At 49.4% G+C, this 15,801-nt stretch overlaps 8 protein-coding genes across 8 annotated transcripts; 4 read left to right on the top strand and 4 right to left on the bottom strand.

Moving 5' to 3' along the window:
* Window positions 1-332: 332 nt before the first annotated feature.
* On the top strand, window positions 333-2,984 carry YALI1_D11242g (uncharacterized protein; the record flags this gene model as incomplete). The annotated part of the gene is made up of 1 exon (XM_502588.3): window positions 333-2,984. One exon carries the CDS (start codon window positions 333-335, stop codon window positions 2,982-2,984), a length of 2,652 nt encoding a protein of 883 aa, XP_502588.1.
* Window positions 2,985-3,159: 175 nt separating this feature from the next.
* On the bottom strand, window positions 3,160-4,212 carry YALI1_D11203g (uncharacterized protein; the record flags this gene model as incomplete). The annotated part of the gene is made up of 1 exon (XM_502587.2): window positions 3,160-4,212. One exon carries the CDS (start codon window positions 4,210-4,212, stop codon window positions 3,160-3,162), a length of 1,053 nt encoding a protein of 350 aa, XP_502587.2.
* Window positions 4,213-5,362: 1,150 nt separating this feature from the next.
* On the bottom strand, window positions 5,363-6,814 carry YALI1_D11177g (uncharacterized protein; the record flags this gene model as incomplete). Its single annotated transcript, XM_502586.2, has 1 exon — window positions 5,363-6,814. The coding sequence occupies one exon, from the start codon at window positions 6,812-6,814 to the stop codon at window positions 5,363-5,365; it is 1,452 nt and encodes a 483-aa protein (XP_502586.2).
* Window positions 6,815-7,236: 422 nt separating this feature from the next.
* YALI1_D11159g (uncharacterized protein) lies at window positions 7,237-8,628 on the bottom strand (the record flags this gene model as incomplete). The annotated part of the gene is made up of 1 exon (XM_502585.1): window positions 7,237-8,628. The coding sequence occupies one exon, from the start codon at window positions 8,626-8,628 to the stop codon at window positions 7,237-7,239; it is 1,392 nt and encodes a 463-aa protein (XP_502585.1).
* Window positions 8,629-9,431: 803 nt separating this feature from the next.
* Window positions 9,432-10,310, top strand: YALI1_D11151g (uncharacterized protein; the record flags this gene model as incomplete). Its single annotated transcript, XM_502584.3, has 1 exon — window positions 9,432-10,310. One exon carries the CDS (start codon window positions 9,432-9,434, stop codon window positions 10,308-10,310), a length of 879 nt encoding a protein of 292 aa, XP_502584.3.
* A 1,327-nt stretch (window positions 10,311-11,637) lies between these two features.
* On the bottom strand, window positions 11,638-13,038 carry YALI1_D11115g (uncharacterized protein; the record flags this gene model as incomplete). The annotated part of the gene is made up of 1 exon (XM_502583.2): window positions 11,638-13,038. One exon carries the CDS (start codon window positions 13,036-13,038, stop codon window positions 11,638-11,640), a length of 1,401 nt encoding a protein of 466 aa, XP_502583.2.
* On the top strand, window positions 13,037-13,424 carry YALI1_D11114g (uncharacterized protein; the record flags this gene model as incomplete). The annotated part of the gene is made up of 2 exons (XM_068282657.1): window positions 13,037-13,100; window positions 13,156-13,424. The coding sequence occupies 2 exons, from the start codon at window positions 13,037-13,039 to the stop codon at window positions 13,422-13,424; spliced, it is 333 nt and encodes a 110-aa protein (XP_068138758.1).
* Window positions 13,425-14,913: 1,489 nt separating this feature from the next.
* YALI1_D11091g (uncharacterized protein) lies at window positions 14,914-15,457 on the top strand (the record flags this gene model as incomplete). The annotated part of the gene is made up of 3 exons (XM_002143014.3): window positions 14,914-15,010; window positions 15,157-15,230; window positions 15,422-15,457. The coding sequence occupies 3 exons, from the start codon at window positions 14,914-14,916 to the stop codon at window positions 15,455-15,457; spliced, it is 207 nt and encodes a 68-aa protein (XP_002143050.1).
* Between the last annotated feature and the right edge of the window lie 344 nt (window positions 15,458-15,801).

The raw sequence follows: 15,801 nt of genomic DNA, 5'->3' as shown, positions 1-15,801 counted from the left end.
TCAGGATCGTTACGGTAACAACCACGGTTGCTTATCTGTTTCTTCCCTTGTTGGAGGATCTCATACACACACACCACTCTACGAGGTAAGATATATACATATTCTCAACAATGAATACTTGACCAATTGTGGACACCTGCTATATTACTTTGCTATCAGGTGACTTGTAAGCTATGATATTTCCCCTTTCATCGCCAATGTATATCCTACTATAGCCGTCGCAGCCGTCTGCAAGATAATGCTTTTGAGTTTTTACCGTTCACATAATTTATTTCGGTGCATCTCACTCCACACCGCCGCGCCATCTCTGGACATCTTTCTGATGAACAACAATGGGTAAACGTACGGTCTCACAGAAGGACGTCACCGTCACGCATTTCGACATGGTCCGCGAGTACCAGGTCACCGAAAAGAAGCGCAAAATCGAGCCGTCGGCTCCAGTGGCAAAATTGCCATCCAGAGCCAAGCAAGAGAAGGGCAACACTAGCAGCCGACCAGCAAGCGTAGAACGGGCCAGTTCGCAGACAACGACGTTCGATTTGGACGCCGACGAGAGTTCCGACGAGGAAGATTGGGAGGAGGTTGATATCGATCCGTCGGCAAGCTCAACGAATGCAGAAACTGGCATCTCAGTTTCATTTGAGCCTGGAGCTTCAATTGCCGAAGAATCAGTCATCAGAGGAGGGTGGGACACCAAGGGAACAAATGTAACGTCCAAGAAGGGCAAAGGAAAACGGACAGGACCGAAGCTGTCACGGGAGGAACGCCAACGACGAATTCAAGTGCATCAGATCCATATCATGGCCTTACTCAAACATGCTTCGATACGGAACGCCTGGGCCAACGACTTGCTACTTCAAATGCAGCTGCGAGAGACGGTTCCAGCTACAAAGCTCACAGGACTCACGCCCGACAAGACACAGACAAAAATGGTCAGAACTGCGAAATTCTACGAATCGCTCAAATACTTACTGCAACAGTGGGCCAAGATCTGGTACACAGACTCCCGGGGACTCCACAAACGGGACTTTAACGAGTTAGATGACATCAACCCGGACTCGTACGACCCGCCCGTCACCAAGGCCATCTTCAACAAGAAGGTGATTCGACATCGAGGCTCCAGAGATCTAAAGGTGCAGGGATTTGTGGCTCTACTGAGAGCTGTAGGGGTGCAAGCGAGATTGGTGGTCTCTCTACAACCTCTGGATTTTGCTTCCAACACAATAGTTAGCGATCTTGCTGCTGAAAAGCAGCCTGCTGAGAAAGCTTCCCCTTCAGTTCTTCGCAAGCCCAAGTTCAGCAGCACTTCTGGACAGTCAAAAAGTGCACAAAGAAGCCAGTCGAGAATGCACTACTCCGAGTCGCCTACTCCTGTATACTGGGTGGAGGTTTTTGAGCCTACAGGCCAGAAATGGGTCAGTTTGGACCCGGCTTGTGAAGTGAACATGGAAGTTGTGGGAAAAGCAGGAAAGAGTCGCATTGAGCCATCGCTACAGGACAAGCTAAACACTCTGACATATGCATTAGCGTTCAACAAAGAAGGCACCGTCACTGATGTTACAAGAAGGTACTCCTCAGCCTACAACTCCCGAACCAGACCTGCACGTCTAACTCGCTATTTGGCGGGCAGTATCTGGTGGAACAAGCTCATGGGACTGTATAGACCTCCTATCACACATGCTTCCTGGGCCGAGGAAAAGTTTCTGAGAGAGAGGGTACTTGCTGAAGGGTTTCCCAAGAACATTCAGTTATTCAAGAACCATCCTCGGTACGTGTTGGAGCGCCATTTGCGTCAAGATGAAGTGCTGAAGGAGAAGAATCCCTGTGGAATCATGTCAATGAAGACCAACTCCAAGCCTGAGAACGTATATCCTCGATCTGACGTTCAGCAGGTCAAGTCAGCTAACAAGTGGTACCAGATTGGCCGGATCATCAAGCCTGGTCAGATCTGCAAGAAGCGAAAGAAGATGGCAAAGTCTAGATTCCGACTGGACGAAGAAGAAGACTCTCCCATGTACTCGTTTGACCAGACCGAGGCCTATATTCCGCAACCTGTTGTTGATGGTCAAGTGCCTCGAAACGGATATGGGAACGTTGACCTGTTTACTCCTTTCATGATGCCCCCTGGAGGAGCCCATGTGCGTGGAAAAGGAGCTTATATGGCTGCCAAGTCGCTAGGAATCGATTATGCCAACTGTGTTGTTGGCTTTGACTTCACCAAGGGTCGTCAGATCAAGCCCCGAATCGACGGTGTGATTGTCGCTGAGAAGTACGCCAAGGATGTTGCTGACGTTTGGTCAGACATGCAAGAACAGACGCTCGCCAAGGAGGAACGAAATAGAGAGGTACGAGCCCTGTTGCGATGGAGACGGTACCTGACCGCTCTTAAGATCAGACATAGACTCGATGCTGAGCATGGTGAAGTCGAACTGGAGAGTGGCGAGGAAGAGGAGGAAGATGAAGAGGTGAGAGTGGAAGAGGTGAACGAGGAAGTCAAGGAAAAGGAAGAAAACGGCGTCATTATTATCGATGATAATGAATCAGACGAACCTTGGTACGTTCCACCCTCGGTACTTCAGCCTAAACTGGACCAGTATCTTAACAAGAGTGCTTTTCGTCTCGACAAGCCATTAAATATTGTTGTCGATGAGCCTGAGGAAGAAAAAGAAGAGGAAATACCAAGGGAGGCTTCAACGTTGGCTTCTACACCGAGTTCAACGCCCTGTTTGACTCCTCCTCCTCGTGATTCTACTACTCCCCGAGAAAACGGCGCTGACAAGACACGTCCGTCTCAACTCCAACGAGCAAGCTCAGTGGTAAGTGTTGGTTCTACAGATACAATTTCGAGCGAAGAAGGCAACCCTCTGTCCGAACTTTCAAGTGTCATCAAGTCTCCTGTCAAGATTGATTACTCTTCGTTAGCCGTAGCAGATGATTCCGATTCTCCTGATGAGATGAGTGAATCGGAGTTGTACAGTGAGTAACGAAGATCAAACACATAATGATATACAAGTGCTGTACATATCAAATAACTAAGATGTGAACCGTTACCCGTAGAAATAGTCCACCGCAGTTTCTTATCTTTTATCTGCCTTTCTACAGCTCAACCAACAGGTGTGACAATAAGTTAATGCTATGTATGCTACTGCGGTTATGCGTCTACCGCTTTCCCAGACGACGTCGTTTCTCCTCGGCCCGTCGTTTCTCCTCCATCTCCTCCCGTCGATCTTCCAGTCGCGCCAGCTTGCTACTTCGTTCCTCCTCCTCAAAGATATCATCTCCTCCAGCCTCCATGTCATCGTCGTCCGAGTAGTCGTTGTAGTACTGCTGTCTGGACCGGCCACGGTTCAAGAGTCTCCAGATTTCGTCTCGGTCGTATCCCACATCTCTGTGTTGTTCCTCCTCTTCATCTTCGTCGATGAAGTCGTCCATGCTATCGTCTTCTTCCTCGTCATATCGTCTTCGTTTTCTCAGCAGTTCCTCCTTGGGCTTGTTGAAAGTCGAAGGAGGCTTATATTCAGGAATGGCAGTGGAAGGTGGTCGTTTTCCAGCAGTGGGGCGGTCCGAAGGCGTAGGTCGATCAGATCTGGAGGGCTTGGAGGGAGTACCTCTAGCTGTGGCTCCAGGTCGACCTCCAACACTGGGAGAAGCACGAGCTTCTCGCTCTCCCGATCCGCTAGCTCCTTTCTCCCGCTCCCGCTCTTTGGCGACCTCCTTCTTTTTGGCCACCTTGATTCCGATCTTGAGATCATCGGCCTTGATATTGTCTGCCTCCTGCATCAACTCCTTGAAGCTCATTTTCTTACGGGGCTTTGCTGGCGGAGCCTCATACACCCGTCCGCCACCACTGGCACCTCTGCCGGGTCCTCTTCGAGTCGAGGTGTTTGACGCGGTGGCGCTGGTGTTTGTGTCTCTAGCAGTGCTTGAGGAAGTAGTTGTCGTCTTTTTCCTGGGTGTAGCAGGTTTCTTCTTCGGGGTCTTGCCCTCCTTCTCCATCTTCTCCGCTCGCTCGGCCGCCCGCTGTGCTTTGAGACGCATGACTCGCTCCATCTGCTCTCGGCGCTCCGCCTCAGTCTGGCGCGCTACAGGAATCGCAGCCGAAGATGAAGATGAAGACGCAGCAGGTTTTGCGCTGGAGCCGTTCGTGGGCTTCTTTTCAGGCTCCGAAGAGCGCCTCACAGGCATCTGAAACTGGGCCAATAAATGCGACATGTTGTTTGCAGGGTACTGAAATGAGGTGTCGAGCACACTGCTCTTGCCAAGTGGTGATTTTCAAGCTAAGATCAGTGTGTATGTAAGTACCCTCAAATCGAAACTTTGGTCAGTGCCACTATGAAAACAACCGGAGATGCATCTCACTTCCGGGTAAGGGGATCCGGACAGAGAGGAGGGATATAAATGGGTCAAGGAGCGATTGGGGAGGGGTTTCCACAATCAATTAGTAATCAGACACGCACAAATATGTCCCCTCTCTACCTCTTAACCTGCGTTGAATGTCTCGTCACCTAACAAGACCCCCCTTCAGAACGAGTACTAGTGTCGTATTGCTTGCATGTGTAAGGCTGAAGTGGAGTGCCAGGAGGCATAACAGGTGCTGTGCTCTTATTATTACCGAATCTGCAATTTCTTGTAGTGATTACATAATATATACGCGATATAAGCACATGACCCATTTGTGGATGTGCCATGATCTTGTACGCTTCACCTATACACCGGCAGTTTGTTCAGATAGCGTCAGATCAGATCATGTCTATTACTGTATATCCATTTATTTTTTCATGGCCAAGAAAAAAGCAAGCAATTGCTGGGATTTTTTTCATTAAAGAGCGCGCGTGACAGTGATTAGTCAGTCATAATTGCAACTGAATCACATGATCAGAGATGAAACAGATTACGAGTACAAGTAGGAGTACTCGACCAGTATGTACTTTACAATACATACTGATATCGCAACTTGTAGTACAGTAGCATTTCTTATAATGTTCAGACGTGCTCTGCTCTGTTGAGGTGTATCGTAAGTTCGGCACATTACGACCATTAATCCATTCCCTCTTGGGGTACCTGACACTACAGTCAGTGAAGATGAAATTGATCTCCAAGAGCTTTCAAAATATCCACCGACAGGTTACCACGGCAAATGGTATCATTTCCCATGGTATCTTGGTACGCTCACGCTCAACAGTACCGGAACAGTATGTACTGCACATGTAGCTGAGTTTCAGTGGACCTAGTCGTCTACTTAGAGTCAGACATAGGGGAGAAAAGTGTCTGAATATAGCTGGGAGTGGGTACCAGTCAATTGTTTGCCGCTCACTCAAGTCATAGACATGCAAATAGGTCTATATAATGTACATGGTATAAATTAGTTAGGTTTTGTTGTGTTTTTGGCAAGGAGAATGCTGAGAGCCAGATCTTCGGAAAAGTTGATGAGCTTTCCAAACCGCGCAACCTCCAAAGTAGTGGATCCCGGCGATGCCTGCAGATTTGTAAGCACCAGCTTGTTCTTGTCAATCACCACATCAAACCACGTCTTCCAGGCATGCACCTCAACAGACAGACTCAGTAAACCGTTGTTATCACCTAGAGACACCGTCAAAGGCAGCCGTTGGCCCTCATCAGCATGCTGCACCACGGGGCCAGCATTGAGAAGCTCCTCGACAAGCACATTGTCGTTTGTATCCAGTTCTTCCTGTCCCACCATGGAATCCTTGATGAGAACCGACTCCAGCACCGTCGACAGCTGGATCTGGGTCCGCAGAATGTCAAAGAGCGACTCCAGCGATCGCGGGTGGTCCACAGGCACTTCTGTGACGGAAACCAGCTCGTCCTTAGCCACCAGATTGCTGTATTCCACATTCATTCTGACAGAGTCCGAGTCGGATGTATGAACTTCCCGGAACGATCGGTAAAAGGTATTTCCGAGCAGATCGAACGGCGTATCGTTGCCCACAACTGTGTACGAGGCTCCCAGCTTGGTGGCCAGGTCTTTGTTCATCAGCACCGGAGGATTGAGTCTCAGCACAAACTCAGCGGTGCTATCCTGAGCAGCAATCTCTTGCCACTCTCCGCCCTCGTTGATCCATCCAGTGGAGTACTTTGCATGGCAGTCTCCTGAGTTCTCTCGCAATCCAAACTCGGCAATATACTCAGCAGTAACTGCAGCTTTTTCTGCGTCTCTCACTTGGTGCTGGGTAGTCCAGTACTTGAGAAACAGACCCAAATTCTCTTCGTAGTTGAGCAGCGGCTGTCCAAAGCCCATGCAAAAGTCCGCAGGTGAATCCTTCTTGCCCAGCTTCTTGTACTTGAAGAATAGAGCATGGGCCACCTCATCAATGGCTCTGAAAGAGTTGCATTTCTCAGACGATAGACGCTCCATGTCTGAAAGAAAGGCGAGGTGTCGCGCAAACTTGTCCAGCTTGGAAGCCTGCAAAGATGACAGCAGAACGTCGTTGATTGACGGAGAGATCTCAGGGTTCGTGTAGGAGTGTATGGGATCCGAAGGAGCCACCTTGGCGTCCACAGAGAAGTTCACACGCACCACCCTGTCGATTGGACTGGTGATCATGTCGATATCAATGAGGATAGTCGATCCTCCGAGGGAGATTCGTGTTCCTTCCGCCAAATCTTCTCCGAAAACTTCGAGGCCCCGCTGCTGGGCCAATTTCCGGATTCCAGCGGGAGTTGCCTTAATGGGCGCCTTCTCCAGCGCCGCAAGAATAGACACCAACTGCTTCTTCTTGGTCTCGTCGTCAATCTCGCTTTTTGGTGGCATGTTGAGGAACTGACGAGTTTTGGTTAGTTCATGATTTGCCATGCACTAACATCGTCAACTTTCATTAGTGTATTAGGGTTAGGGGGAAAATGGTGGGGATATACAGAAAACGTAATACTGATGCTAGAGAGCTAGGACTTTGACGGTGAGCTATTGGCACCATGATGAATCCACTTCAACAGAAATCAGCCCTATATAACTTCAATTGCTGACAATCAAAGACACCTAAGGAGTCAACCTCTATGGAACCTTATTTAGCTAACACCATCTAAATTAACAAATCCGTCAACTAATACTTACCATAGTCAACTAAACTCGGATATCTTACTGCAAGTACTCCAACATAGAATATCAAATATAATTCATTTTATCACCACCAAAGGGGGGGGGCGATTGAGCTATAAATAATGCTGACATGCTTACAAGGTCAGCACTTTCGCTTCGCTCACGCGCGCTGACTCCGCTCACTTATCATGCAGACCTCCTCGTCCACCCTCAAAAGCAGACAGGTCAAAATGCTCGGGATAAGTATCGAGAATCTCTCCAAGCTCCTGTTGTTGCTCCTTGAGATGGGGAGGAATATCCTCCCAGCAATCGGTAAAGGCGCTCACAATCTCGGGCTTCTTGACCTTCTCGGCTTTGGAAAAGGCAGTGAGGATATCCTTTCGGGCCTGGGTTCGGAATTTTTGCTCTTCCTCCTCGTTCCAATGCTTGTTGAGCTCCAGCCACTTTCTGAGACGGACAATTGGGTTGTCCTTTCGCTGCCAACTCTCGACCTCGCCTCGGGACCGGTATGCAAACGAGTCGTCGGAGGTGGAGTGATGAGACACTCGGTACGACATGCCCTCGATGAGAACGGGCTTCTGGTCTCTGAGAGCGATTTCTCGGGCCTTCTTGGTGGCTCGATGCACGGCGAAAATGTCGTTTCCGTCCACTCGAATTGTCTCAATGCCGTAACCAATAGCCCGGGACGCAATACCGTCTCCCTTGTACTGTTCAATGGCAGAAGTAGAGATGGCATAGCCGTTGTTTCGACAGAAGTAGATGACGGGACAGTTTCGAGTAGCAGCAATGTTGAGAGCGGCATGGAAATCACCCTCGGAGGCAGCTCCCTCACCCATGTAGCACAGGGTGACTCCATCGACGCCAGCCATCTTCTGAGCGTAGGCTGTTCCAGCAGCGTGAGGCAGCTGGGTGGCCAGAGGAGACGAAATGGTATGCATGTTGAGCTCTCTGGAGCCATAATGCACCGGCATGTTTCTTCCCTTGCCCTGGTCGTGTTTGTTTCCATAGAGCTGGTTCATGAAGTCGTCCAGAGTGAATCCTCGATACATGTACGCTCCCTGCTCTCTGTACTGGGAGTAGACATGATCCTGAGGCTTGAGGGCGGCTGCTGAGCCCACAGCCATACCTTCCTCTCCCGCGGAAACCATGTAGAAGGACAGACGGCCCTGTCTCTGTGCGTCAAACATGATGGCGTCCATGATGCTCACAGTCACCATGTCCTTGTACATTTTGAGAATGGTGTCGACGGGCAGATCAATCTTGTACGACTTGTCAATCTGCACGCCATCGGGCCCTACTACTCGGTAAGTAGGCATGGAATCCTGGGTCGTGGGGTCCACAAAAGTCATGTTGTTGACAAACGACGTTCGCAGAGCTCCGGGGAACACAAGCTCGCCATTCTGAACAATGGGCTTCTCGACCTCCGCCCGCTCAGTGGGTTTAGTGGTCGACACGTGTCGCACAGACACAAACTGGGTCTTATGGACATGTTTTTGGAGACCAGTTCTCAGAGTCCGAGTACTGGAAAGAGCCTGTCTCAAACAGGCGTGGTTGGAAACGGCTCGAAGCATGACGGGTCTAGTTGTATTCACACAAATGTCGACGTGGTCAGTGGAAGAGTGTCGTAAGATGTCGCGGGGTCTCAGCTGGCTTATAACCCACTACACTTTTTAGGTCCCGGCAATAGATGGTTTTGTGGGGGAGCCTGCATTGGGCATCTGGGTTAGGGCAGGAGATGCGCGTCGATATCCGAACCGTACATACTGCTGGGCGAGGTTATGTGAGATTCGGGGAATACGCGGGCCCCAGATGTTGGCTTGAGTGAGGGCAGTCACGTGGATGGGGTCACGTGAGAGCGAGTGGGCAGATCGGTCTGTTCGCTCCTCCTACGCGGTTGATTCTTTGGCTAGTACCACGGTAGCGACGATATTGTAGCAGTGTAGGCTCCCATGCCGTTGAGCTTTTTTCGCCTTTTTGGGGGGATTTTGTGGGGACACCGTTTGTTGTATTTTTAGAGTTTTAAAAATGGGTGAGTGATAGGGGACAACAGGTTAGTTGGGACTTTAGTTGTGGTTTAGTTGAGGTTTAGTTGAGGGTAAGGGGGTAGTATAGTCTCGAGAAATAGGAAGAGTTGGCCTATTAATATTTATAACACTTTTTGAGGCTTCTAGTGTTGCAAGGACTTTGTCGTTCCTTCGATACCCGCTCTATTGCTGTGATTTACTGCTACCACCATGGGACTCGAACTGAGGTCGCCTGCAACTTTGCCTTTTTCATGCTTCTCTCAAGCAGCACTAAAAAATTTCGAGCTGCAGTGATTGAAAAAATATAGAGGTGCATACAATCCAAACCACCACAAGACACTACAACTACAATGGCTGCTGGCAAAGTGAAAAAGGGGTCCAAGAAGGCCGCCATCAAGGCAGATAAGCCCTACTCTAAGAAGGAAGACAACTCCGCGGATGATATCCAGCTCGGAAGCCCCGATGCTTACCCGTTTATCAAGAAGCTGGCTGCCAATGACCGACCCACTCGAGACGAGACTCTCAACTCGCTCAAGCGGTTCCTGGGAACCCCCAAGGCCTTTGGTGAGCTCGAACTGCTTAAGCTGTGGAAGGGTCTGTTCTTCTCCATGTGGTTCAGCGACCGACCTCGAACACAGCAGCGTCTGGCCGACGACATGGCTTCTCTGCTGCTGGTTGTCCACGAGACCAACTACTTCACATTCCTGGCTTCTTTCTGGAAGATTATGAGCGCCGAGTGGCTCGCGCTAGACAAGCACCGAATCGACAAGTTTTACCTGCTGCTTAGACGGTACGTGGGCTTCGCCTTCCAGCGACTTGCCAAGGAGGACTGGGACGAGACCTGGATCGAGCGACACAATGAGGTGATGAGCAAGATCCCTCTCAACCCCGAAAACCCCAAGATCCCCGACAGTATTCGGTACCACGTGCTGGAAATCTATCTAGAAGAGCTGGCCAAGGTGGTGCTCAAGGACAAGAAGGAGGCCGAGAACGAGGAAGAGGAGGCCGAGCTGGTCAAGGAGCTGTTTGCCGACGTTCCCGTTTCCGAGCTTCTCGAGGCAGTCGAGACTCTGTCCGAGGAGACCAAAAACTCGGTCGTTCAGAAGCGATGTGTGGAGGACGTGCTCGAGAACCCTCTGCTCATCGAGTGGGGTGTTGCCGAGGAGCTCGAGGGCGCTGGCGAGGAGGACGAGGAGGACGAGGAGGACGAGTGGGCTGGGTTTGTTTAAACCCGAGTCTCCGACCATAGCTATCTGGCTCCAAATGGTTTCCCTATAGAACATCACCAAGGATCTAGCAAGCAGTATACGGATACTAGAGATCCATCCATAAAAGACATAGACATATATTTAATATTCACGTACAGATAGTTGTTAGGCGCAGAAAGGAGGTCGTAAGCGATGGTAGAGTGGACAGGGCTTAAAGGCGTACAATTACAGCATGTAGATATATCTTCATTGAGGAGAACAAACTGGCTACAGTAGGTACACACTGTACACACTCTAACCTTCTGTTTCATTGTGGACCAAGAAATGGACATATTCCAGGTTTGCGATACAACTTCTCACGCTCCAATAAGCAAAGAAAGAAGCATTCTCACATTTAGTGGAGCACACAATTCGCTGGCAGTAGAGTGTCCGACAGTCACTCTCTACAAGAAGTCCGCACTTGTCAAGTTATCTTTTTATACTGGTTACAATGGACTAACCCGTGTTCACAATTGGATCTCTTTTTTATTTATATATGATCTCAGTTGAAGACAGTCGACCGACGTCTGCTACGATGAAAGGAGATCTCAGTATAGCTCCTCTCATGAAGTGAGACACGGCTGTGATTGAACTACTTGTACTAGATCAAGTCCTAGCGGCGATAATGCGCTAGGCCTTGGTTGAATAGGTTGAGTCATTCACTTCCTACTCATACAAGTCTCGTCAAACATCAAACATCATCATTATCATCTATAGATACTACGAGTACAGTGATAGATGCAAGAGAGCACAGGCCCAAGAGGGCCCTTCTCTGTGCAATGGTCACGAGTGAGATCGGGGGTTGGCTATTTAGATCCTGGGCGGTTGCAGGCTTCCATGGGAAGGGGCAGCCACCGGGTTATATACATGGAAGGAAAACAAGACGCAGGATGTAAATAAGTGCAAGAGAGAAAAGGACAAGGAGAAGACAGAGAAATTAGTGCTCCGTTTTCAAATAAATAGGGAAAAAATAGGGAGAAAGGAAGAGGAGTGAGAAGGAAGATTTTCGCAACGAGTTCGAAAATGAAGGAGACGATCGAAAAGAGACCTTCGGCAACCAAAATGGTCGCAAAAAAGCATGAGAATCTAGATGTAAGTAAGAAGAGAAGAGAGAGGGAACGGTGGAGAAAGGAGTGAATAACAGGGAAAAAAGCAAGTAAAAGGAGAAAAAATGCACGGCAAGCAATGCGGATCGCGCAAAAAAGGTCGTTGCGATGTATCGACGGTACCAAGCCTCGCAATGGTACCGAATAAAGTGTTGTTTCACGTGTTGCATATAAAATAAATACTCAAGTCCTGCCAACTAGATTTAGTTGGGTCGGACCCTTTTGTAGGCGTTACCGTTGCCGTCTCCGTACTGAGACTTCGGAGGTGGAGAATACTGAGGCATGGCAGGAGGGCCTGCAGCGGGCTTGTCACCAGCTGGCAACATCCCGGAGTTGGGATAGTACATGCCCCAGTTCATGGGCATCATCCCCATCATTGCCATGTTCATGTTCATGTTCATGTTGTTCATGTCCATTGAAGTCATGTTGGTCATGTTAGTCATGTTGGTCATGTTGGTCATGCCGTTCATGCTCATGTTATTCATGTTCATGGCGTTGGATGGAGTGTTATGTCCATGACTCATGCCGTTACCGTTGCTGCGGTAAGGGCGGCCTCGGTCGTAGTGATTATTGTTGTAATTATTGTTGTTGTAATTGCCGCTATTGCCGCTGCTGTTGCCGCCGCTATTGTGTCTGTTGTTTCGGTATCCATTCTTGTGGTTGGGGCCGTTGTTGAGAGTCTGGTTGGGGTTGCGTCTGCGACCTCGGTCGCTGCTGGGCTTCTTGTTGGTGCCGGCCTTGACCAAACTCACATAGCGGCTTCGAATGCTAGGATTGTTGTTGATGTTCTCGCGGTAGCGAGAGCCCTGAGACTGCTGGAATGGCGTTGACGTGGGCTGTGCATACGATACAATGTAGGCGACGTCCTCGGATTGCGAGCCGGGGGACTGTGTGCGTGGCGAGAGCTGTTCAACGTGCTGTTTCACGGCTCTAGCTGCGGCCAGAGACGCAAATTGCATGTAAACCACTCCCTTGGACTTGCCGTTGGGCTTGTGTTCGTCAAAAACCACGGTCTCCACGGAGTCCTCAAACCCACAGTCCACGGCCCACCCACGCACAATCTCCTCATTTGTCCACCAATCGAGGTTCAAGATGTACAGACAGTTGGATTCGAGTGAATCGAGGGATTCCATCGACAGTTTCGACTTGGTGGGCTTGGCTTGGGCCGGAACGGAAGCTACCGACCGCGGAGCAAGATCGGGCTTTTCGGCGCTGTCGTCTGTCCACCCACTCGACACATTGCCGTTGGAAAACATCGACGACGAGGACCCCGAAAGAGTGCCGGAGCTGCCTGAGTTACCGGAAGAGTTACCCGAGGAGTTACCCGAGGAGTTACCCGAGGAGTTGCCTCCGTTGCCGGATGAGTTCTCCGAGCCAACTGACTTGAGGGAATTGGCGCCAGACGAGCCCTCCGACGACGATTCGCCAGCAGAGTTGGCAGAGTTTGACCTTCGGGTAGGTCTGCTGACATCCAGTCCAAACCCGTTATCGTCGAGTTCTACGTCGACTCGTTCTTCGGACATGGGAGCTTTTGTCAGTAAGAGTTCGGCTAAAGAAAGAAAAGAAAAAGACGATTCATGGCGAGAGAAAAAGGCTGAGGCCATGGCGCTGGCAGAACCAGGACGCAGGCGGAACCAGGGCGCTGGCAGAACCAAGGCGCCCTGGGGTGAGTGAGCTAGGTTGTGACGTCAAAGAGTAAGTCGGGTTTGCGTATCAGACAGAGGAAACAGCTCTGGTATCACCGAAGGCAACATATAGACGACATGCGGAAACTAAACAAAGAAAAAAGAATGCATACAAAAGTGCAGTTAGTGTGGCTGACAGAGGTAGGCCCGGTGACAGCGGGGTGAATGCGAGAGTCGATCAAAAACCACGTTTGACGGTGGATATGATACGAGGGTATCTCCTGGAGGGGCCGAGTGGTGAGGATGCGATGTCACTAAAAGAATGTCACCGTAAGTCACCAAACGTCACTGCATTTTGCGTATGAGATGAAGAAAAAAAGGAAAGCATTTGGCAAAGACAAAATGAATAATAGAGAACCAAAATGAACTAGCATAACGAGAGAAATGTCAAAACGATAGTATCCGATGCTCAGAGACTACCGTAGCTCAAGATGTAAGTAAGAAGGGGGGAATGGGCGGTGCTGTGACCCAACATTTTGTTCGACAGTCAAACAACACCATCTTGTCCGCCGGTGGCGAATGTTCGTTGTATTCAATCGATACTCACTGTTTTGTGGAAAAAGGGTCTGTGGGGAGCGTTCGTGTGTGTGTTTGATGAGTCTTGCTTCTTAAGATGTCGTTCTAGAGTAAATGGTCGGGTTCCGAGACAAAAATTCTGTGTGAGGGCAAAAGGAAACAGCAGCAAGTGCCTATATATCGGCTCACAACATAACGTTTGCTGTGTGATGATTTTTACGCCGACAGACATTCGGCAGGGTGCCTGTGAGCGAACTCTGTTGACAAATTGTGCATGTCTCCGTCTCGCTTCACAATAAGCCTTGCAGCCCGCTGCTTCAGATGTGTCTCGGTTGCCATGTACACCTGCGAACCACACGTTGAAATACGACTATAGTACCCCCCACTAATTGACCTGTCAGTAGCTCCATCTCTGACCAGTCTATATTAGTGCCTAAGCGAGGTGTAACTGCATACATAGCACTTGGCACCTCCTCACCAGTGCTTATCGCCATCTTTCCGAAAACACCTCTTCGGCAACTGTTGGGGAACTCTCCACCTCCTCACTATCTCTAATCGCAGATCGGGCCGGTTCATTCATTATTAGTGCATACGTACACTCATACCGCAGCCAGTATTGAATTTACCCACGCAAGCAATTTTATACGTTGACAACAGAAAAGGTCGCAAGAAGTTTATTCGCTAACCCGATCACCTCTAAGGGGGCGGACCACATGAACTCTGAAAGCAATTGAGGCCAAAGAACGAGACCAACCAACACAGAAACAGCACCGTCAACTGTTTCTTTTAAAACCATGCGGCAGTTACTTGCAGTAATCAATGCCCTAGATAATTATCACTGCTATCATTGGGGTATAATCGAGATACAGTCTGCACTAATGTACAATTACGATGCATACACTTGGAGGGGAGGCACTAAATAACCAACCTGGACTCCTGACCTTCATTTTCATCACCAGAGAATGTCTCTCTCCCCAGTCAGGAACTACCCTAACCCGAAGTTACCGTCTCAGAAAACACCCTATCCCTATATTCCCAATTGGTCGCGTCTATCATGTGACGCTCAACCCTTCACCTTCGCTAATGTTCGATAACAGTCGTCCCAAAATGGCAACCCTAACCCTCTCCATAGGTTGGAGGGGTCTTCCATACTACCAACCCAAACCCTGCTACTCAGGGTAAGGACACGCCATAGTACACCACAAAGTGAAAATTGACACGACATACGTAGATCATCACCAACCTCTCCACCTACACACATACACCACACCTCAAAAAATGCCTGCTGAAGATAAGGTCTCCAAGAACGTTCCTCTCGAGTTCATCCAGGAGGGAACTGCATTCCTCAACAAGTGCACAAAGCCCGACCGAAAGGGTGAGTATGGATAACACGACGAAGCGGAGGTCCTGACACGACAGAGTCGAGCTGAGACACGAAGTCGTGCTGTGACGCGGAGTCGTGATGTTTCACGTCGCAAATCGTCATGTGATTCAGACACAAACAGAATCATACTAACTCAGAATACACCAAGATCGTTCGAGCCGTTGGTGTTGGTTTCCTCGTCATGGGAGCCATTGGCTACATTGTCAAGCTTGTGAGTATGACTGACGCGACAAACAGACAGAACGGGTAACCCGACACAAACGCCACATAGAAGGAGGATACACATGGATGACAAACGCGATATCACGATCATCTTCACACGATGATTCTTGTCTCTGAGCTATGTGTCAATGACACTGGTCTCAACTACCCAGCCCTACCTCTCAACTCTTGCTAACTCAGGTTCACATCCCCATCCGACATGTCATTGCCGCCTAGACTGTATTTTTAATCGATTAAGTTATTTGATGATGGATACGGAGTGCTGGCCCCAGTTGTCATCTTCTGCCACGTGTCTTGATCTGGCAGAATTGGAGGTCGAGAACGATGGTTGGAGGTCACAGGAGAGTGTTATGACTTCTGAGATGATGACTTCTGTTTGATCTACCTGTTTTGTACGGTACTTGCTGCGTGACATCTGTGTAGACCTACAGTAGAAGCCTGTACATACTTGTAGTTTGGTTGTGTGCTCAGTACAATACCACACACACAGTAGTTGATCTCCTGTACCCAAGTGGAGGTGGACGATTATATAAGATAAATGCAGCAGCAATATATATGCC

This window comes from Yarrowia lipolytica, chromosome 1D (genome assembly GCF_001761485.1).
Source record: "Yarrowia lipolytica chromosome 1D, complete sequence".
Classification (NCBI taxonomy): Eukaryota; Fungi; Ascomycota; class Dipodascomycetes; order Dipodascales; genus Yarrowia; species Yarrowia lipolytica.
The sequence above is the reverse complement of the archived record's forward strand: the minus strand, read 5'-3'. Positions and strand labels throughout refer to the sequence as shown.